The sequence below is a fragment of the Anopheles moucheti genome, chromosome 3, assembly GCF_943734755.1.
Source record: "Anopheles moucheti chromosome 3, idAnoMoucSN_F20_07, whole genome shotgun sequence".
In the NCBI taxonomy this organism is placed as follows: Eukaryota; Metazoa; Arthropoda; class Insecta; order Diptera; family Culicidae; genus Anopheles; species Anopheles moucheti.
In genome coordinates, this window is record NC_069141.1 from 78,487,800 (window position 1) to 78,510,707 (window position 22,908).

Genomic DNA, 22,908 nt, shown 5'->3' on the forward strand with positions numbered 1-22,908 from the left:
GGAATGAAATACGGGGCTAGAATAATCGAAACATAAATTAGCATTAAAGAGTAGAGTTCATTAGCGTGCCGTATGCAGGAGGCATATGTTCCAGTAGTTAGTTTCCTTTTTGCCAATTTTGTTGTACACAATCCAAATCGCGGATGGTTAAATCATACAAATAATGTTTTCATTTTCCCCCAAGCTTATTTATTTCTATATTTAATGAAACCGCTTTTCGTGCTAGATAATAAAATTGCCTACATGTGGCGGATCGTTATTTGACTTTAACAATGTGCTTCAAAAGAAAAAGGTCCCGCTCGTCGCTGTGCTCGCACAAAACCCTATTACGATCGAAAAGTTCCCTTGCGGCATCGACACTTCAGCCACCATTTGCTAGCGTCTCTAGAACGTCGTCCGGTTGATTGATGTTTATTATGAGATTGAGGAGGTTTTCTTTCCCGCTTTTTCGTCGTCTTCTGATGCTGCTGGTAGCCCCTGTTTTTTTTGTTGCTGCTTTACGACGGTGGTCCGATTTCGATCGGTCACGTTTCCCACCGCACGCATCCTCGAGCGCCCCAAGGAATGCCTCATTACGCAAACGGACGGACGCGCGCAATGTTAACAAGGTCCCTTTGCGCAAGACGCTCGACAAAATAAATATTAGATCGCATTCGGATGCGTGTGGGGGAATTGGAGGAGTAACGATGCAACAACAACAACAACAACGTAACGACACCGGCTCTACCAATTCTGTAATCATCGGTCGGGCTAGGCGATGCTGCGAACGGATCGCAACGGACGCAGAATGTGGGTCTCTCGATGGGTCTTGGTCTCTCGATGCCCGTGAACGACTAACCTTGGCCAGATACGTTCCATTGCGGTGTGGAATGATGCTCTTGAACGCGTGATTAGATATAATGCAGGCGATATTTGCCGTTGCAGAATTATGGATGACTTTTTTTAATGCTCCTAAAACAACCTTCTCAAAACGAACATGGCTTTAACGCCATTTAAAGGTACGGTATGCGTTAGCCTTGGCAGTTATTCAAAGTTAAAACTGTAATATTTTCTTACAACTGTTTATTTATTTATACATAAATATGCCGCTAAACTATGCAATGCCTGCCAATTTCCTCAAGATTTTCATTAGTTCAATTTAGCAATTTCATCACGCTTGGCCAAGCACTATCATCAAGTTATCACTTCATCAACGCCTATGCAACCAACGAGAATCTCCACCTGATCATAAAACACCTGACACTTGATATACTCAGACACACTTACCCCCCTTCCTAGAGCGCACGATGCACATTTCAGCTCGACAATCGACCGTATAAAGCTCCTAATTACTTCGCTGCCAACGTTAAATTCATCTGCAGCCATCGTTGCACCACACCGGTGCAACAAACTTCACAAAATGCACCTACAACAGTGTTTTGCGCAGAAAAAAAGAAACAAAAACTAACCTCAACCCGCGTAAGATCGATGCCCATGCGATCGAATGCAAAAGGGCACACCGTACGAAAATCGTGACTCATGTTCCTTGCCGGCAGAAATATGATGACCTGCGAGTGAGTTTATGCTTTGCATTGTACGTGCAATATCGCGTTACGGTGGTAAAACGGCATCGGCGCCTAAGCAGATGCAGTTATGTGCGGGGTAATTAAATGCAAGGAATGGAAAGATATATTTTGTGAGTAATATAAATCATAGACAAACACATTTTCAGCCTTTGTAGATCATGTTTTAGTTAAATGTTTTTAACCTAACCTAAACCAAAGCTATAATGTTTTTAAAGCAACTAGAAAATGACTTAACAACTGAACTAAGAAATAAATAAATCAATAACAAAATTAATAAACCGATCAACTACTAAAGAAATGAAGAATGAAAAAGTAAATAGAAAAACCAATTGAAAAGCATGAAATGTGAAATAAAAAAACTGGAACTAAACAACAAAAACAAAAAGCAAATAATCAAACCAAAAAAGCAAAAGTTAAAATGAAAATTAATTTATAAAATACGATTTATTAATTATTATTGTTGTTATTGTTATAAACCTATCAAATACTAAAGAAATAGAGCATGTAAAAGTTAATAGAAAAACGAATTGAAAAACATGAAATGAGAACTAAAACCAGGAACTAAACAATAAAAACAAAAAGTAAAAATTAAACAAAAAACAGAAGCCTAAATGAACAAAAAATTATAAAATATGAATTATTAACTATTATTATTATTATAAAAATTATAACACTAAAACATGTAAATTAACAACTGTTTTCGGAATAACATAATAATTTAATACATAAAATAACCTCAAATTCGTTTTGCTACTTCATTTCATTTTAATATATCAAGAGTAATATAAAACTTAGCTTAAGTTCAATAATTTAATATTGCTTTCAAATACAAAACTCACACCGTTCAAAAATCTCATTCAAAACCTCTTCAATGGAACGAACGTCGAACCTAATTATTGCAAATGATCGAAAAATAAAAACGCTCACCTATACCCGCACGGGTTCAGCAGCGTGACAGCCAATGCGCAGCATCGGTCCGAAACCGAAAGATGTTGCAATCGCTTCGTCAGTAGCGCCGCCACTAGTGGTGTATCGTGCGTCAGGCAATGTCCACGTCCGTTCAGCATCACCGTCAATCGAAACGGGACCGTTTCGCGTACAGCGTGTCTCCGAGATGATCTATAATTTTCGATTTTATGACAATTCGAACACCCGAACAACCGAACCGATGGTACGGAGCAGGCCGAAACCAACCTCCCATGAACTGCGCTGAGGTTGGAACGAAACACACGCGAGCTTCGATCTCCCAACCCGAAACAGCTGATTACTGCCACCAGTTTCAATGGGGATGCCAGAACACGCCAGACGCGAGTGGTGAAGACGTGAAAAGTCCAAGATCCCGACGGTGTGTTTCACAAAAAAAAACTTCCATTCACAGACGGCTGAAGTTCCCCGCAGCAGGCAAAGGCAAAAGGGCCCCTGCAGGCGACCACCTCATTCACCTACACGGCCAAACCACACATGCAGGCACACTTGCAGACAGACCGTGCTATAACGTAGGTCGTGGTGACAGTGTCACGCGGGCGGACATTACATAATCCGTATCCGCGTGTCTCACAGGGCTCGCTCGAACCGGGGAGTTTGTCGAGTTTTCTACACCTCCGAGGGCCACCCGTCAGACCAACGGTCGTACTGGTGCATGCCGGGGTTTGGAAAATGGGTCAGGTTACTCGTGCAGTCGGCCAGTGGACCACAGCGCGAACACGAGCACTCGTGTGTGTTCGCGTGTGTGTCACAGTTCCTCGAATGATCGAGCTCGATCACGCTAGATAGCCGGCTCTTGTACGGCCCTTTGGCTGTTTTTAACTCTTCTTTTCATGCTGCTGCAGTTGACGCTGCACTTGGGGAAGTCCAGCAGCATTGAAAAGTGCACTACATCTCACATCGATACCGAACGGATCGATCGCGAAACCAGGCTAATGAATCGATAAATGGAAATCGTTCAACCCGATCGGTTGCTGATTGAGGTGCGAATCCGAAGCGAGGTGGTTTCCGAATCATCCCATGCGCGTCCATGCGGCACCAAAAAAAGCACACTGTTTCCGAACGTATACGTACACATAAATGGTATCAACTAATGGCCATTATCGAAACGCAGCAGAAGAAACAACAGAAAAACACACGAACACTGTACACCTTCATGGCTTGGTTTGCTAACTTCATCATCCTCATCATCACCACCGGCAGCAAACAGCATCATCAGTGCTGCAGTCCGGTTCGGCACAAACGCACCGCCCCCAGATTCCATTGCCCGTGGTTGGTCGCAAAACCGAACCGTACGACCGGTTGGGCTTCCCTTTTGCGATCGACGGCGCGATCGAACATCGCAGCCTTAGTATGCAGCGACAGTTTAGATGTTTGTAATGAGGATTTTTCGCTCGCAATGTGGCTCATTTTTTGCCCTTCTGCACCTTCGGCTTTTTCTTCATTCTTTACACACACACACACAAAACACCTCCAACTGTGGGGCGGTTAAACAGTGCAGGGGAGGATGAGAGAGAGAGAGAAAAAAATCCCGGTGCAGGTTTTGCTACAAAATTGCAATCTTTAAATGGACGAGCATAAACGGCCCGCCGATGTCCGCCGATGATTGATACTTGCGATGAGGTACCAGAGTTAATCATGGCAGTGCTTGTGCATCATAAATCAACAGCAACACTCCCACAATGCTTCTGCTGATGCTGTGAAGAGGTGTTTTTTTGTGTTTTTGCTGCAAGAAAAAAAATCCTTATCCCTCGAAGAAAACATTAACGTCAAGCTTATTAATTATAGATGACAGACAGGGTATTAAAACCCTGCTGCGTGGTAATAAAATGTTGTACAACGAACAACAGGCCCACACTGCTATCGCTAAATATAACTTAGTCTAATTCTAATGATACTTCCCAATTATATTTATTCCTCACCTTAAACTCTACATGAACATATTGTATGATTTTTGATTAAAGAGACTGATAAAATAAACGTGTTAGTTACTTGTTTTAGTTCTTATACAAGACGATAAATTATAAAACATTGATGCTATCTATTCCTTGTTTGCATACATATTCTTGCGCCCTAAAGGATATAAATCATGGTTTTTTAAAAACAACTTTTGTTTTAGTTGACAAACATTCTATGCGCGAAATACATCAAGGGATTACTTAAAAACATTTACTAAATGAGGAAGTTTTGAGTATGGTCTAGAATGGTGACCATTATTTCCAGCAGCAGTAGAGCACTTGACAAATCTGTGTTCCAGGATTTTCATCTGCGTACAGACTGTAGCACACTTTAGCAGGACGAGTATCATAAATAATATTGAGCTATAGATTTACAACAGCGAGATGTTATTGACGTTTATCTTATCGCCATCGTTCGTGGAAGATGATCCCCTGGGAATTCAGAAGTCTGTAAACCTTAAACTGACAAAGGATATTGATGCTTTTGCCAGTTTAAATACGGAATAAATCCGTATAGCCCAAGGAATGTGTTGCTACCCGATCCACATACATTTCTGTTAGATAACGCTCCAATTTATCAACAACTGTTCTAATGGCGAGTTTAGTCCAACTCGGAATCGTTGCAACCAATATTATTGAAATCTTCCGAAATGACTAGAATCCTGTAGAATTGACCAGAAACCAAGTCTTAACCTATGATGAGTATCACCCATACCACAATTTGAGCAAAAGAAAGATATATTAGAAGAACCGTACTCTACAACAAGTTTGAGTCTCTAGCATATAAGCATCGAAATTAGATGACGGAAAGGTTGGATCACATTTTTACCATTGTGACTCTACGCATTCCCGAAGAAAGTGTCAATGGAAAATTAATCAAATTATATATTTTTAAACTTCTTTATAAGCTACTTATGTTAAATTAGGATATTGTATAAACTTACTATTGACATCATCCATCAATCCATCACATTCGAATTAATATTGTTTTCAACTAAACTTTCTAAACTAAACTTATCCTTAAACTCTATAGACCTGCATGTTTATTGTACCTTTTTATTCACCATCACCGTGGCACCTCCTAGACTCTGAAAGACATCATGCAATAAGTAGTATAAAATTATTTCACTCAATCGTTTTAAGAATTTTCAACCCTCAACCCGCAATGAAAAAGCACAGGGCACTGTGCGATCATTCGCGATCCTCTCGTTCACTGCACATGCCAGTGCTCATAGCTAGCATTCCACGTGGTGTCGATGCATTCAGTGAGTCGGTAGCTTAAGCACAGGCAGCACCAAGCGACCACCATCGAACCGGTCACCCAGACCACATTACATAACGTAACGAAATCCAACTGCGTTCGGATTCTAAGTATGCTCCCTGTCCGTACTCACCGAAGGTGGGAAGGTTTTGGTCCCGTTTGAGGGAAACCCTGTCAGGGCAAAACAAGCACGACTTGATTTTTCGCCTACCTCAATGGTGTACTCTTGTCCATTTTTTTTTCGCTCTCCCTAACGCTCACGTTAACGTTGCTAGGGCCGAAACGTGTCCGATGCGGTACGCGGTTACTTGGGTAGTACGATCGCGAGCAGGAGAGTGACAGCTTTTACTAATTATATTAATGCAACGCAATCGCGAATTGCGTGCAGCATACTTTTCCCTGTTGCCCTCGCTTGACCACTATTAACCTCGGGACCGGAGGTGGGGTCGAACATTTTGCTCTAATTAAGTCATAATAAATCAGTTGCAGAATGCGTGCCAGCCGCATTTTCACTGCACGCATGATTGTACTTTTTAAACATTATTTTTTATTCCCTTCAATTCAAACTACTGCCAAAGTAAACGTGGAAAGAATGCAATGAGCAATATCGGAATGTACGAAGGAGTTCAATTCATCTAAAATAAGTATTGATTATATTAGAAAATCAAGGTGCTTAAAGAATAAATTTAATTAAAATAAATTGTTGCCTATTATTCAATGAATAGCTAATAACATCAATATGCGGAAGTTTCCAATGCATTTTTTCCAAACCTCCGTTTAAACGTATAATCCCCACAAACTACCAATTATGATCGATCATGGAGTTTGTCGTACGATACTTCAGCCATCAAGTTGGTACAAAAGTAGGTCAATCAAAACTAGATCCACCGTCAAACTATCAATGTGCTTGTACTATATATTTACGCTAACTCAAATAAACGATAAAAAAATAAGTCGAAATTTCTAAAAATAAATCACCCATTAATAGTGTTGCAAAGCGCCAAAAACTAAAAATAAACAGGCTAACCCACATTTGCATGATCGTTCGCACCGTTAGACGGCGGTGTTTCGCTTCCTGCGACCACGGTTCGGAAAAGCTCGTGCACTTTAAAATTATAAATCACTTCGCAAACGTGCCAATTATTGTCTCTACGCCTTCCTATGCGTTTTATTTGTTCGTCCCTTTGCCGCGCTATATGTGTTCGCAACGTGTAAAATCGCGCGACTTATTCACTTTAACCGCCCGGACCGATGGTTCGACAGGGCTTGCGAAATAATAATAACTAGCCAGTCAAACGCTAATTACTACCTTATTCGTGGCCCGATCGGCGGTAGCGCGATCAGCTTGATTTGCGAACCCGGTGCGGTTTTTCTTTCAGACACACGTGGCAAACCTAGAATCCATGCTTGCCGAATCGATGCTCCTCCCGGCTACGGGACGGTAAATTGTAACGTACCCAAAATGGGCGTCCAGCGCGAATCTTGATCAACCGGTAGCGATCTCCATCACATCGTTTATGCACCTTCTTGCTTTCTTTCCCACTCCCGGATCTCCTCTCGTCTCGACTTGAAAGGTGATTATAGGAAAGAAAAGCGATAAGTGATTTACTTGTCCTGTCTAACTTCCAGCCTGATGCTGTGCCGAATTACGCGAATTGACTATCGGATGAATGTTCTATGCACTGTGTTTGGCACAAGCGCGCTAAAATCAGCAACACACATTTCATCGGTGTATTTAATCTGATCATTTAAATTAATTAAGCACCCAATGAAGATAAGATAGCGATGGACATAGCGATTAAAATGCTTGCTCAGTCAGCCAAACAAAACCAAAAAACGCATCTACCTATCTCGTTCCTTAATTCGTCGCTGCGTCTATCTAAATCGTTAATTAGCGCCTCGACCACCGTGCGGCATTTACCTAACCAGAAATGGATGTCCGATGTAATAGTGTCTGCAACGTCAAGCAATGCACTGGACCTTTTTTGCGTTCAGAACGGTTGATTAGGGTACAGTGCATTTTGTCTTCAATGCACACACATATGCGCTGCAACCATTTTCCTCAAAAGGAATGCTAAACCATCCATTTGGTGAACGTATAAAAGGGGATGCAGCACAGTAAAACGATTGCTAACCGAGCATAACGTTTATGCTGCAAAGGTAACACGTGTTGCTTTTGTGCAAGTGGTGCTTATGTTGTGGCAGGGTTGAATTCGATGCAGTGGTTGAAAATACATCGTCACACCGTACTATTGCATACATTTAGGCGCAAAACTGCAAGTCAAGGAAGTGGTGAATTTATTTCATGGAGCTTCTTATAACCCTTATGATCAATTTTAAATCATAGTATTGTCTTTTAAGGAACCGAAAGCTCAATGAAATAAGCAGGTTTTTGTTTTATTTGTATACTTATACTATTTGTAACTTATACCCAAAACTTTTCTCTTGCTATGGTAAATGATACTCTCAAAAAAAAAAAATTGCAGGCATGTTGCTTGGCTAAAGCAATTCTGTTTCCACCCGGGATCGAACCGGGGACCTTCTGCGTGTAAAGCAGACGTGATAACCGCTACACCACGGAAACTTCTATTGTTTCTTCGTCCTCCTCTATAGAAATTTATGTTGTTAGTTCTTCAGAGATAAACAATTCGAAATATTTCAACAAAAGGAGAAATTCACCACCACCTATGCTATTCATAGTAATCTCACAATGGGGAGACCATTGAAGATTCCTGTTGATCATATCCGGTGATGTTGTTTCCGCCCGGGATCGAACCGGGGACCTTCTGCGTGTGAAGCAGACGTGATAACCGCTACACCACGGAAACTTCTATTGTTTCTTCGTATTCCTAGACAATGATTTATGTTGTTAGTACTTCAGAGACAAACAATTCGATACATTTCAACAAAAGGAGAAATTCACCACCACCTTATGCTATTCATAGTAATCTCACAATGGGGAGACCATTGAAGATCCCTGTTGATCATATCCGGTGATGTTGTTTCCGCCCGGGATCGAACCGGGGACCTTCTGCGTGTGAAGCAGACGTGATAACCGCTACACCACGGAAACTTCTATTGTTTCTTCGTCCTCCTAGACAATTATTTATGCTGCTAGTACTTTAATTTCAAAAAATTCGAAATATTTCAACAAAAGGAGGAATTCACCACCACCTGTGCTACTCATAGTAATTCGCAATGGGGAGATCATTGAAGATTCACCCATCATGTGGATCATGTCCGTTGATGTTGTTTCCGCCCGGGATCGAACCGGGGGCCTTCTGCGTGTTAGGCAGATGTGATAACCGCTACACCACGGAAACTTCTATTGTTTCTTCGTCTTCCTAGACAACGATTTATGCTGCTAGTACTTCAATTTCAAAAAATTCGAAATATTTCAACAAAAGGAGAAATTCACCACCATCTATGCTACTCATAGTAATTCGCAATGGGGAGATCATTGAAGATTCACCCATCATGTGGATCATGTCCGTTGATGTTGTTTCCGCCCGGGATCGAACCGGGGGCCTTCTGCGTGTTAGGCAGATGTGATAACCGCTACACCACGGAAACGCTGTTAATGATTGATTTATTTTTTAGTTAAGGTAATACAAAACCACAATTGTATAATTCAATAAGTTTTATTTCGTTCTTCCAGCATGGAAGAGTCGTTCATTTCATTTGGTTTTACACGAGACTACTACACTAGTTAACATGCCCCGTAGGGTTAACGTGCACCATAAAATGTCAGCCCGAAGTTCAATCTCTCACAAGTGCCAGCGATTGAACTGCGTGAGCCTAGAGCAAGGAAATCAAAATTTCTTTTGTGAAATAGTTAAGCAGTGCGCTTACAGCACCGAAGGTAGTTGTGACTCGTTTGAACTGACCGTCATTAAAAAAATTAGAACCAAAATGTTTGACTAAATTCGGTCGTTGCTATGCGGGCGAGCCAGCGAGATAGTCTTAAAGAGCATTCTTAAAGCTTAGGAACATTGGTCAACGCTTCGGTGAGCATCACGCAAAGCGTACGGAAGGATGTGTATGCGCATCAGTTCTTTTTCCAGCTCCCACCTGATGGGAAGTGCTCTCATTTTGCTGCGGGGTATCGTGGTAATGCTGAACGTTTCGTTCACAGTTGAACAGCCTGCCACCGATGCCGATGGTTCTAGTGGTAGTACTCTTCGTGCGCTCCCTCCTCGCCACCCTCGGCACCGCCACCGTAGGACGATTCACCGCCGTAGGTCTGCTGTTCGGCGCCACCGTACGCCTTGTGCTCGTCCTGGTGCTGATGGTGGAACTGGTGCTGATGCTGGTGCTGGTGCAGCTGGGCACCGTGCGCACTCTGGGCGGCGGCCTCATGTGCCAGCTTGGCCAGCTCCTCCTCGTGCAGCGGCTTTCCATCGATCAATACTTCAGCCTGGAATCCATTGTGCTTGCTCGAGCTGTACTTGACCGTGCGCAGCTTGCCGTCGGGCTGATGCAGGCTGTACTCGCCATGCAGCTCATCCTCGTGCCGGTGCTCCTTGCGGCTCTGGGACACCTTGCTCTTCGGATCCTCCACGCCGTACTCGAACACATAGTCCGGCTTCGCGACGTAGTCAATCTGGTGCCCGTGGCCGTGCTTGTCCTCGACGTGGATTTCGTGCGCCGGTCCACTCACCGGTCCACTGAACTTGGCGTACGAATAGCCTACGCTATGGTGTCCGTGGTGCTCCTCCTCGCCGCCGTACTCACAGGCAGCGACTGACAGCAGCGCCAAGCAGGTAACGGTCTGCAAAAGAACCACAAGAAGAAAAACCACACAATGATAAGTCACAGCTGAGGGGACGTGCAGCGGCGCTACAAAAGGATTTGCATAACACCATGACCACACTAGACCACACTGCTATGGGTCAGGAGGACTCGGCATGGCACACATGATATAAGCACCCCCTACTGCATGCTGTGTCTTCATTCACATTCACTGCATCTGGACACATCATGCATTTTACGGCATCATAACGCTTCCCGATCAGTCCGAGCTTAATTTCCAGCCTCATCACTTTCACTCTCAACCGAAGAACACACAGCTGAACTCCTTTCACCACTATCTCCCACAGTGATGGACAGCACTATTAACTCGACCATTAATCTCTCACACTGCACCACGGTAATCAACCCACCTTGAATAGAAAAGCCATCGTTATGATTTGTTTTTCCTGCCTTTTTCCCCACTTTTCTTGCACGAACTACGGAGCCGCTTCGATCTGGCTGACTATTGCTTCTTTCTTCGATGGAAAGCACCGCTCGACTGTGCCATTCCCGGTGGCGCACAACAATATTTATACCCTTAAACAATAGAGGGAACCGCACCGAAAAAATGGCCCGCATTGCTGTTTTGTTCCCTAAAAACAACGCAAACCATATACCCAGCAAACCAATACCTTCAAACAAACGATTTCGGTGGAAAGCAGACGACGAACCTTTTTCTTTTAGTAGTGCCCTCCCGTTCGCACACCTGCCACAATCAGACGTTGAAGGTGTGTTAAAAATAGCAGCTATAACAACAACAAAAAAGAAATGTTATTTAAGAAAAGCCGCGAATTACACGAGAAACTTTCATGATCGGGAGGGTGGTGAAGGTAGGGGACAGAAGGGCACAACCATGACGGCGCGTTAAGTTTGATTATTTAATGTGGAAAAGCGTAGGGAAAATCGAATCGGGTACCGGCACCGAAAAGGATGGCAGCAAAAGACTGATGCGAACGAACGCAAAAAAAAATTACAACCGCAACAAAAACCGCCGCCACCACCGGGGGGAATTGATGTGACGTGAAAAACGAGCGTGTGGTGTACAAAAAAGAGGCTACATTAAATAAAAAAAACACACACGAAAAGACGAAGAACGATCTGCCCAAAATGTGATCATGATCGTGATGATTGAGCTTTTGAAGTGAGGCGCCGGAAGGGATGATTGAATGATGATGGTAAAGGGGATGCAACATTGGAAACTATTAGCTTATTGGTTGAATGCAGAAACCGATGAGGGGTGATAATGATCTGCGTGATAAGGTAATTATTACTGGAAAATGTGTCTCTACGGTAAAAGTACCTCAGGAAAGCGAGCACTGTGCAATAGAAAGGATTCAAATATAAATATAAAAAAATCAAAAATATACAATTAATTTTTATGAAAAATTTGGTATATAAATTAGAAAAAATTAAGTGTAAAATTGGGAGAGTGAATTATTCAAAAAAGCGTAGATAAAACTAACAACACTTAAGAGCAAGTAATACTGTAAAAGAAATTGATTATGAAAAACAAATAAATGTGCTATTACGATACAGAAAGTTTGGACAGCAAATACAAAAAAAGTAATTCATTTAAAAAATTAATACAAAACACGAAACAAGAAATGAAAGAAACTAAACTCAAAAAAACATAAACATACATACATACAAAAAACAGAAACATAACTTTGAACATTATTTTACAATCCAAAAAAATGTAAAATTCAAGCATAAATAGAATTATTAATTGAATTAAATTAACTTAACAAATTAGTAACTACTGTAAAATCTGATAAATAGCTGAGAAAATCGTAATAGATAAATGTAACATTGATTATAATCATAAAAACTGTCGAGATAAAAAATATAATAACAATTTGTGGTCAAATCAGTACGAACCAAAACTGCTTCAACACCATTTACCATTAGAGCACGGTGCCTTTTGGCCGGCAAATTTATTTCATACATATCGAATTAACCACGTGTACCGACGCGTGTGTGAGTGTGTGTATGCATGTTAAGCATTAAGACGAATTACACGCTATTTGGTGTAAGCGGTGGATGTTTTTTTTCTGCTTCGGTTTTGCTTTCATTGCCGGCACGATTAGCTGGTACGTCGGGAAGCTTACGCGCGTTACGTTAATGTATTTACGCGCAATCGCGCCGTACCGCGTGCAGTTATCATCCCACGGCGATCCGATTATGCGATCGCGATCATACCGTACAGATGAAGATTGATTAGCCGTTATTTATGAATGACCGCACATCGACAGACGAAAGGATGCTCTCCCGGCCTGTGCCCATGTTCCGATGCGAATTCCTTAATACGACGCGTCCGGAAGCGCGAAGCGGACGGCAAAACACACGGCCCTAAACAATGCACCTAATTAGGAGCAGCATAAAGTTGGCTGCAAATTAATTATCACCCAACAGCCAGGGCCGACGTACTGCGCGGGTTCGTGTGGCCGACGCCATTGCTTTTGGTGGCGCTTTTACCTGCAGTTACACGATCCAACCGTCCGTCGATCGTATAATTTGATCGTTCGTTTTTTTCTTTGTGCTACAGTAAGGATGTTCCAGGCTAATGCATTATGTTTAGTGCACAGCGGCGGGTGCAATATTGTTTGCATCGATCAACATTGCTGATCATTAAAATAAATTGCCAATGGTATTGGGAAGTGGTATGAATTTTGTAAATCAATCTAACTACCCTAATGAGGCGATACGGAAAGGTTATGAGCGTATGGTAATGAAAGTTGTATATATATAAATCGAAATTCAGTCTTTTTTATAGTATAAATTATATTAAATAATCTCAATAATAGATAACGTTAAAAGCTCCAACACAACACAACAAGTTTTCTCCTAGTCGATTTTGGCTGTTACTGGCCAATCGCTATCGTCAAACGGTCTAGTTGTTAATAATATAATTCTGTAGTTAGTGGTTAGTGGAAGTAACTCATAATACACGATTTTCTTCCCGTCCCACCAAATACGCGGTACAATTTTCCTGGTCGTTAGTCCTGGTTTTGGGCACCATTTGAGATGATAACCTTTTTTTAATATCTTTTGGGTATTTTGGGCTTTTGGGTAAATTGTTTAAAACTCTGTTATGGTCGGTCTTTAGCTTCTGGACAATGACATACGACTAAATGTCCTCCACTTCATCTACATTTCCGACGGAAACGATAATGTTCATTATCATATAACAAACAACACAACTTTAGCTTTACCAAATAATTAAAACGGAAAGAAATGAAGCAAACAAAAGTAACAATGCAAAACTAATGTGTCGCTAGCGCACACTATGGGCTCAGTAATGATTTCCCTGAACAAAAAAAAAAACACATCCACACGCAAACTTCCCGGACCATTCCCACTTGTCAACTTGTGAAACATGGTCCATTACACAGAATCAGTCAACGTGAACGTCTGGCTGCGGGTTGGACCAAACCAAAACCGATCGATCACTAGCATAATCATCCATTCGGTCACCGCATTTCACTCCAGCCGGTGGCTAATGTAAATGGCGGTGCAAAAAGCCTCGCTTTGCTTCACGTGTAACGCTCGGTACGCTCGGTACCCACCCAGACGGTACTGGCAACCAAGTTTTCCTCCACCGCAGTAATGAATTGTAGCGAATTGTTGTGTGATTGTGTAAAGCGGTTTTACATTAGTTTTTCGCATTCGACAGCAGTTGGTCTGAGATCGTTCCAGGTGCGCACCGGACCGGTATGGTTCGCAAATTTTGATCGCGCTGTGTTTGGCGGCCTGGCTGTCAAGGTGGCCAGGTGCACGAGGAGCTGGTTAGGTATTTGCGAAATTTACACAAAAAGTAATACTTCAAGGTGAAGTAGATATGGGTTTGTGTGCAGTTAATTAAATCTCTTCCCACTTTACCCATTTTTCTGGTACTTTTCTATTTAACCTGGCGGAATGTTTGATCGCCGAAATTGGACGCATCAAATGTAATTTGGTACATCAGATATGGAATAATTGGCTAATGTGAAGTTTGCTTCTTCGTTTGGTTGTTGTTGTACACAATTTAATGTATTTTAGGTGTAAGCTGATGTGATTTTAGAAGAACATTATTAATGTTACTACAACAATAATTTATATTTCTAAAAAGTTGCTGTGTTTACTGTTAAGAGCTGTAAAATATGCTAATTAAAGTGGTAAATAAGAAATAGATTGTTTGTAAATAAATTGTAGCGGGGTTATTAAAAAATAATCTTCGTTTCCTGGGCTCTTGAAGGAATGCAACATATTGGTAGGTAATTAATCATTTCATAAATTATGTTTGCATAACTTCAGGCTTAGCGAAATAAAGGAAGTATTTGTGGGAAAATCAACAAAAAAACGAAGCGATTGAAGTAAAAAGGAAGTAAACAAAACTGCAATTGGAGTAGCTACTTGACTAATTCCAACCTAATTACTCAGAGATTCAAGTTAAAAAATTTGTTTGAAACCATAAAGCACCTTTCTCAAACACAATTTGTCTCATCTCGTGTACTAAATTTCGTGTTCGAGTTTTCACTCTTCATTCCATACCCCCCATTCATCTAGTCTTGCTCATTCTTCCTTTTAGCTCATGAAAGTGACAACCGGTGCACCAATCCGATTCTTTGATCGTCGGAAAATTGATTTCTTTCTATCTGGAGCACATCCACCGTGATGCTGTCAGTTTCTCAACCCATTTCCTCAACTCACCTTCAGCCATGCACGAACCACTGGTTTATCACAGCCCGAATACAGAGTGGGAAAACTAAGTAAAAAGAAAATACTGCAAATCATGTCCATGATGACGACAGTGCCCGTCGATCAATGCCGGGATGGCTTGGCATGGTATGACTTTTTCTTTCTTTCATTTTTTCATGCCAAACCATCAACATGCTGAGGTTGATGAACAATCGTACGAATCTTGATCCCGCCGATTTGGATCGCCTCAGTTGCATAATACATGCGTTCATGTTTGAGGTTATTTTACCCTACGCCTTACCTCCGTCGGATCACCCCTCCCGGTGATGGGCTTTCTTTATGGTTTATTTTCCATTCGACCCACAACAGATTCGCGAAAAAGCTCGTCAAAGCGCTAGTACCGAACAGTGAGCATACAATCTAGCCGGTGCGATTGTTATTGCGCACCGAGACGCGCGCATATAGCTCAGCATCGTCAAGCATTAAAATCGTGCACTGTTGCGAAGCATCGAGGCGCAAATGGTCCGTTGCCTTCGGGACGGTGGTTGCATTATTAATTATATTAAACAAACTAAATGTACGAAAAACCCGTACCTTAGAGAATGTTGGCGACCCAAACTGCCTGCTGCTGGTGGTGCGATGCGTACGAATAATCGATCCAGTTTCGGTAAATTAACATGGTTTCAAGCGTAAGGAACAAGGTGTCAACACGACCGCATTACGTCGCCGATCGTGGCACAGACAAACGGAATCGGTGTGGAAATCGTTACGGGCTTGCATTTTTCCATGCGAGAGAAAGGCAACAACAGATACGGTGGAGGTGACTGATTTTCAATTTAAAGTTTTTGATGTAAGGGACATTGGTCACCGGAAATCATTCATGTTGGAATTTGCACAAGTCCAATCTGAACGTAATTGATGCTAATCTATATGCTGCGAACATTGGATGGTTGCTTATTGGACTGCGACTGGCAATCCTTACGAATATCATGTGACATTTTTAAAACAGAATGAATGTAATGGCGAGTAAGCAGTAGGTTTGACGATGTATTGTCTATTAAGTTTAATGAAGGAAGACTAGATTGTGTCTGTCTGTCTGCTAATATTGATTTCTTATGTTAGAAATATGTGTGGATAACATTATTATTTATTCATGCCGTTTCAGTTGGCAACGGAAAAATAAATTTGAAATTGATTCGTCATTTGCTTAGAACAATTCAAATTTCTCCAACACCCAATAATCCGTGCCGTTCGAATATTCGGTGACAGCACACGGATAATCGGAATGGCGCCGAAATGCTCTCAAAGCGTCTGTGTTTGTTTATCGTGAACCCGAAACTAGCAGTAGGCATCGCGTTTTAAGCTATAAATTACGTTTTAACTGTACTATGATAATCGAGCGGTATCTAAATTCGAAGCAAAATGTCTACCACAAAGCGACACACACGAGCCGCGGCCAAGTCTGTTCCAAAGCATCCGCAAAATGAAAATTCCGGCCACATCAATCCCATACAGACGAAACTACGCAACATTACCAACACGCTCAGGATGTCAACCGGCGAGGAATCGCCTGCGAAAAAGAAGAGAAAATCCGACCCAAATCCACCGCAGGAATGTGCCCACCCGTCCCAGCCGGAACTGGTTGCTTTCGAAAGGTTGCGGTTCGTACTGGGCCGACACTATTTCGATGTTTGTCAACGTTTGGCGCTTGACTATGTGCCCCACTGCGTGAGGAATATTGCCGAGTGTGCACAGCGGCACGTTTGCAAGCGCAGCCCGCGTACCAAATGTGTCAGCTTGATGCGGCAGGCAAACACCCTCGACCAAATCCGAGAGTTGCAGCCGGATCAGTTCGTAGGATTTCTGAACCAAGCCATAATGCGCCAGGAATTCATTGGCTCGGAGTTGTTCGTAGCCGGTACACAGCTAATGCTAACGATTAATCGTCCCTCGGAAGAGCTGCAGGTCGAGTACGGCACCGTGGACATAGTGGTGGGAATGGGTGAAGTATTGGAAAAGTGCCTAAAATACTTTCCACCCTGCCGATGGGATTTACGGTCCGCCTATCATCGCGTCGTGTTTGGCCAGCTAGATGCCGCGTGTTTTGGACAGTGCGATCAACGTGAAGGTTTGCTTCGTAATGTGCTCCATCTAATCGAACATAACATCGAAACGGACCGTGAACTGGTGCACCATTCTGGGCTAAGGAAACGAACAATCAAACGTGTCCAAATGATCGAAGACGATGAGATGCATTCGTACAACTACAACACCTGGATGCAGACGAACAGATTGTGCTACGATTTCAATAAGCTATCGCGCGTGGAACAGTTTGAACGATTGTTTGCGGTGCTGCAAATATTGGTCAAACTGCTGGAGATGGATTTTGCCATGTGGATTCTTCGGTAGGGCTGGTCAGAACACGGTTGAGATGAATTGTCCTCGCTGTTAATGCCTCATTTCTTTCCGTTTCAGCAATCCAACCAAAACACATCAAAACCTATGCAATCCGTCGCGGAGCCCTCTGGTGGCTCAGCTGGTCTGGAACGGTGATCACGGCAGTGTGAATCTCTTCATCAAAAAGCTTTTCAAAATGTTTATTAATATGAATGTGCTGCAATACCCGCGAGATGACATCACCGTTGTTTCGGTAGGGTTGGAATGCATTTTTGAAGGATAAAATGATTTACCAAATGAAAACCTTCCCTTCTTTTAGCGCCTGTTGAACATTGTCACGGTGGCAGTGAATCTCAGCGAGTTCCAACACAACGAGGGGCAGATAGAGTACCCGAGTGTGAAGGATAACAGCGTTCATTACGCAAGACAGCTATGGAAAACACTAGAATCGTCCGGATACTTTACCATACCTTTATGTCTCAGTACGATCCATAGCCTACGATCGCCATTCCTACAGCTTCACCTTGCGGAGCATTTGCTGCAGAAGTTCAATCGTAGCCTGAAATTTCGCAATGTGCGCAGTTTCTTTCAGCAGCTACTCAACCGAGGATGGTTAGATTGTGCGCCGAATGAAGCTCCTGGCGGCTCCGGCCAATCAGCTTCTGCTTATCCAGTGCTTAACACCCAGCGTACCCGCATGAAAACATGTGAAATCTTTCAGAAACAATACGTTGACCTGCTGTTGATCGGTCTACGGGCATACTGTGATATGCATCAGCTACCTGCCTACTTCCGTGAGATTATGGTGCAACCAGCACCCGAAACGTCTTCTACCATCGATGCAACACTACGGGAGGCTCAAGCCAATTCGCATGTTTGTCCACCAGGAGCGCGCATTGTACCGCAAATCATTCCCGATGACCGGATGATTTTCCAAGGCGTTGCCATGAGTGCAGAGCTGCTGTTGGAGTATCGGGACGATGTAAAGTACCTGCTGCTAATCGAACAGCAACTAAAAAAGATCGCATCACCGGATGAAAAAGCACTCTTTCACCAATGGATAATGTTCCTGACGGAAGTAGACCCGTCGCTGACGATAATCTAACGTGATAACAACTATTGTTGTGATTAGCTTTGGGGAGTTCGTTTTTTATTAGGACATAATTAATTTATGAGTGCTTTACGGTAATAATGAAGTAATGTTAAATATTTGTCAAAGATTCATACCAATAAAACGCCAACTTATGCGGGCAATAGATCGATGGTGTTGATATCCTCATCGGAATCATCGTCAAAGGTGAGATTCTTACGCACGCCGGTACGTGGTCGTTCCTGCGGTGGTCCAAGTGGATCCGCATAACCGTAACCGGTGTGAGGAGTAAAGTTGTTGCTGTAATCGGGCGATACATCGGCACTTTTCGATGGCAATCCGGCAGATGAGTGGCCGGAGCCAGTTCCAGTCGCGGGAGGTTGATACCCTTCGTGACCAGCCGAACGTACGCTGTAGTCACCGCTAGACATTCGTGAACCTGTATTGGATAATGTAGAAGAAATAGAGTTTAAAAGCTCAGAAGAAAACGTAGATGGACAAACACCGGTCATGGCATACACAAACAACTTACTTCCAGAATTCGTTGGTCTGCTCGTGCCGATGCGTTGGCGTACCTCCTTCTGCTTCTCGAGCTTCTGCAACTCTCCACTGTACCGCTCATAAAGTTCCCCATTGCCCTGCGATTGGGCAAGATGCATCAACGCCCGCAAACAATCCGTATTCTCCGGATATATCTCGTGGATCATGCGAAACAATGCCATCGATCGTTGCTGATTGCCGATCCGTCTGTAGCAGCCTGCAATGCGCAGCAGGTAGTACGGATCGAGTGGGTTCCGTAGGACCGCCTTTTCGTAGAATCCAATCGCTTTCTCCACCACCTGCAGTTCGATGTAGTGCGAACAGAGCCAGTTAACGACGGTTGCCTCTATCGGATAGATACGGTACGATTCATGGTGATAGTGGTAGGCCTGCTGCCGTTCACTGTCCGCCTCGTACAGTTCCCCGATCTTCTGGATGATGCGATTATCCTGCTGCACCAAACTGAGCAGCTGCAGGTAGTACTCCAGAGCCGTTCCAACATCTCCGAGCAGATCGTAAAGGCTCGCGATCTGGTACAACACCTCCGGGTGTTGCTCGTGCCCTAGGCTCGAAATAATCTTACGGAAATACAGCAACGCACTGTTATAATCACCGAGCTTCTTAAAGATCAGTCCCATGTTGTACAGCGCCTCGAACGAAGTAGAATCGATATCGAGCGCACTGGTGAACATCAGCTTTGCCGTTTCATAGTCAGTTTTCATGAAGAAGCAAACGCCACTATTGATAAAAGCCGCCGGGCAATAGCTGTCTATCTTTTTAGCAGCCTCAGCGTAGTTCTCAGCTGCAGTAACATCCTTTTTCTGAAACGGTACAATCATTACACCGTAAATATTGATCTCCTTGCAAATAGTGATCTCGCACTTACCAGTATATAAATAAAGCTCAAGTTTATTGCCGCGTTTATGGCAATGTTGGATTCCTTCTTCTCGAAATACTTCAGCGTATCGATTGCCTGCTGGAAGTCGTCCTGCTTCAAGTATATGACCGCCTTCTTAAGCTCCAGATCGGTTGCCAACGATGAGAAGTAAGAATTCTTGATCGTTTCCACACACCAGCTATATCCATCGTTGAAGTAATCGTCGATGATCGTGGAAATTAAGTTTGCCGAGATGAGTATGTTCTTTTCCGCCAGGTGGCGCAATTTCCGTTCGTAGCTATGCAGTTCGTCCGATTTGATCAGCTCGTTAATGTACTCGTATGAAGGATTTGACTAAGGAAAGAGAAATGGGAGAGATGCTGTACATTATCCGGCAATATTTCCAATGAAAACCATTCTCACATTCGCTTGGAACACTTTCTCCTCCTCGTTGTAGTCGATCTGGATGTCCAGCAGTAGCTGGAACGCGTGCTTGATCTTCTCCACATCGCCCAGCGCGTAATAGCACAGTATCAGGTGCAAACCCGTCTTAAGATCACCCTTTTCCGACATGATAAACTCAAAGCTTGTTGCCGCATCCGAGTACTGGCCCATCCTGATGAACAGGATCCCTATATTGTGCGTAATCTTCAGCCGCAGCTCCTTCTGATTGCCCGGCACCTGATCCAGCGCCATCCGGTACATCTTGATCGCTTTCGTGTACAGCCCGAGCTGAAAGTAAATGTTGCCCATGTTGATCTTGAGCCGGTTCACGTTGGGAAACATTTTGTTCTTCGTCATCAGCGTGTACGTGTTCAGTGCCTCAATGTACATCTCATTCTTCGCATACACGTTGGCCAAATTAAACAGCACGAAGAAGGTCAGATCAAAGTTGTGCGTATAGGTCCCCCCGTCCTGATCGCGCATCCGTAGCAGTGTACGATCGAGCGAGGACGCCTCCTTCGCCTTCGCCAAGCTCGTTGCCATATCCGGTTTGGATCCCGTGCTGGCAACAATCGATTCTTCCAGCAGGGAGTAAATTTTAGTCTCCAAATTCTTGTACCTTTGTTCGGGCGTTTCTTCCTTTTTGTTCTCCATCACCACTATCTTTTTGGATGCCTGGTTCAGTGGATCGAACAGCTTCGAATTGTGCGATGAATAGCCGACGGGACGGATGGCGGTCGACGGTCGTGCCATCGCGGTTGCCGGTTCTGCCGAGCCGAGTTTGTCACCGTTCCAGAAGAACTTCGGTGTGGTCGCTTTCTTGCCGTAGCTGGACGTGCGGACCGCATTCTGGAAGGCTTGATCCTCCTTGGCGTCGTAGTTGAAGAGTTTGTTCGTAACTCCGCTGAATCCACCGTAAATGTCGTCGTCAAAATTGGAACCCATGGTTTTAAGCGTAAAAGCAAAAGGTATGAACGGAAGAAAAATCACTTTACTTCTGTTGTACGGCAATATTTGTTATTTGTTGATGGTTGCTCCATTTCCATGGCAACGGACTTCAAACGTGTGTAAAACGTGATAGATCTAGCCTTTGTAATTGGATGCATTTAACCATTCATTTGAAATATTCATTTTTTATTAAAGCATCCATCGAAAGAACTTAATATAATACACAAAATCTGTAAAGAAAATGCGCATTCAAAAATTTGAAATGATTTGTTTTTATTTGAATTTTGAAGCAGCTTGTTGTATTGAGCACAAACGTCAAATCAACGTATCGGTGTGCGTGATGAATATGAAGTTCGCAGTTATGTGTGGGTGCGGTTAGGCAAGGAAGTGTGCGTGCGTGGAATGCATGCCGTCCATGAAAACACAGGCGCACGAGCAATTCGACACGCTTCGCCACCAGGTGCCAGAAGGAGAAAGAGATAGCTGAGTTTATGCTTGCTCCGTACGGCACTGCCAGTGTGTGCGTGGGTTCGTAATATGTCAAATCCGCGCAGCATATTTTGCTTGTGGCTCTCGTCCAAAGGGCAGACGGAACGGGGAATTGTATTAATCGACAACGATTCTTTCGCACGCGCGCCTGTTGTTTCGATCGAACCGTCAAACAGGACGCACATCGCTCGATTTTCGCATCACCAGCAACACACCAGGGTGCTGTATGTCCGGTCCCGGTATCTGTGGTTTAGAGTTTGTCAAGTGTTTATCAACGTGCATCATCAATTCCGTGTTTATCGTGTTGTCTAAACTACGGGGACGTGCTGATTGTTATTGTCCACTGGCAAGCAAATGGTGTGGTGCGTTCTTGGGGAAGAAAAAACATTGCGGCAAAACAAGCGTACACCGTGGAACTTCAGCCGTGATTGACAGATTATCGATGTTCCGTGTAGGAGTCGTGTCGTCGTGAAATTGTGTCCTTTAAAGTTCCCGCCAGACAGCCATTTCTGGGTGCTAAATGGATGTGCCCGCTTGTTTGGGAAACTTTGTGGTTTATGTTAGATCGGCCAGTTACCGGGTCTCGTTCTCCGCACAAAATAGCATCATCTAATTGTTCAGCCAAACTTAGAATAGCATTGCGCTGATGAATTCCACCACACAGCCATCCGCTTGAGCCGATATGCCGAGTGTCCTTTTTCGCGTTGCCAGCATCATCCATCGAAATTTCGATGCTTCTTCGCATCGTCCATCACACCGTGTGACAGTTGTGTGCCGTCATTTGCTCGGGGTGTAGTGGTGTTGGTGGTGGGTATATGTTTTTAATTTTTGCACGGAAGCTGCGTTGACACAAGGTGGAAGAGCGACGGTGTGTGCGTTTTGTGTAC

General features: G+C 43.4%; 3 protein-coding genes and 5 non-coding genes across 8 annotated transcripts; 1 reads left to right on the top strand and 7 right to left on the bottom strand.

Moving 5' to 3' along the window:
- Positions 1-8,279: 8,279 nt before the first annotated feature.
- Positions 8,280-8,352, bottom strand: Trnav-uac (transfer RNA valine (anticodon UAC)). Its single transcript has one exon. It is a non-coding gene; the product is annotated as a tRNA-Val (tRNA).
- Positions 8,353-8,523: 171 nt separating this feature from the next.
- On the bottom strand, positions 8,524-8,596 carry Trnav-cac (transfer RNA valine (anticodon CAC)). The gene has a single exon. It is a non-coding gene; the product is annotated as a tRNA-Val (tRNA).
- Positions 8,597-8,768: 172 nt separating this feature from the next.
- On the bottom strand, positions 8,769-8,841 carry Trnav-cac (transfer RNA valine (anticodon CAC)). The gene has a single exon. It is a non-coding gene; the product is annotated as a tRNA-Val (tRNA).
- A 177-nt stretch (positions 8,842-9,018) lies between these two features.
- Trnav-aac (transfer RNA valine (anticodon AAC)) lies at positions 9,019-9,091 on the bottom strand. Its single transcript has one exon. It is a non-coding gene; the product is annotated as a tRNA-Val (tRNA).
- Positions 9,092-9,268: 177 nt separating this feature from the next.
- Trnav-aac (transfer RNA valine (anticodon AAC)) lies at positions 9,269-9,341 on the bottom strand. Its single transcript has one exon. It is a non-coding gene; the product is annotated as a tRNA-Val (tRNA).
- A 592-nt stretch (positions 9,342-9,933) lies between these two features.
- On the bottom strand, positions 9,934-10,948 carry LOC128304869 (probable zinc transporter protein DDB_G0282067). Its single transcript, XM_053042110.1, has 2 exons — positions 10,931-10,948; positions 9,934-10,539 (listed from the first exon to the last, which is right to left on the bottom strand). Exons 1-2 carry the CDS (start codon positions 10,946-10,948, stop codon positions 9,934-9,936), a joined length of 624 nt encoding a protein of 207 aa, XP_052898070.1.
- A 5,658-nt stretch (positions 10,949-16,606) lies between these two features.
- LOC128303322 (uncharacterized) lies at positions 16,607-18,885 on the top strand. The gene is made up of 3 exons (XM_053040246.1): positions 16,607-17,641; positions 17,712-17,886; positions 17,953-18,885. The coding sequence occupies exons 1-3, from the start codon at positions 16,659-16,661 to the stop codon at positions 18,736-18,738; spliced, it is 1,944 nt and encodes a 647-aa protein (XP_052896206.1). The 5' UTR covers positions 16,607-16,658; the 3' UTR covers positions 18,739-18,885.
- Positions 18,876-21,529, bottom strand: LOC128303321 (intraflagellar transport protein 88 homolog). The gene is made up of 4 exons (XM_053040245.1): positions 20,564-21,529; positions 20,150-20,494; positions 19,256-20,084; positions 18,876-19,162 (listed from the first exon to the last, which is right to left on the bottom strand). The coding sequence occupies exons 1-4, from the start codon at positions 21,527-21,529 to the stop codon at positions 18,876-18,878; spliced, it is 2,427 nt and encodes an 808-aa protein (XP_052896205.1).
- Positions 21,530-22,908: the final 1,379 nt, after the last annotated feature.

Excerpts from the sequence above, each read along its gene's own strand:
- LOC128303322 (XM_053040246.1), top strand. The coding sequence starts at position 16,659 with ATGTCTACCACAAAGCGACACACACGAGCCGCGGCCAAGTCTGTTCCA. Across the intron at positions 17,642-17,711 it reads TTTGCCATGTGGATTCTTCG|CAATCCAACCAAAACACATC; the intron begins GTAGGGCTGGTC and ends TTTCCGTTTCAG. Across the intron at positions 17,887-17,952 it reads ATGACATCACCGTTGTTTCG|CGCCTGTTGAACATTGTCAC; the intron begins GTAGGGTTGGAA and ends CCCTTCTTTTAG.
- LOC128303321 (XM_053040245.1), bottom strand. The coding sequence starts at position 21,529 with ATGGGTTCCAATTTTGACGACGACATTTACGGTGGATTCAGCGGAGTT. Across the intron at positions 20,085-20,149 it reads TGAGCTTTATTTATATACTG|AAAAAGGATGTTACTGCAGC; the intron begins GTAAGTGCGAGA and ends GTACCGTTTCAG. Across the intron at positions 19,163-19,255 it reads CAGACCAACGAATTCTGGAA|GTTCACGAATGTCTAGCGGT; the intron begins GTAAGTTGTTTG and ends TATCCAATACAG.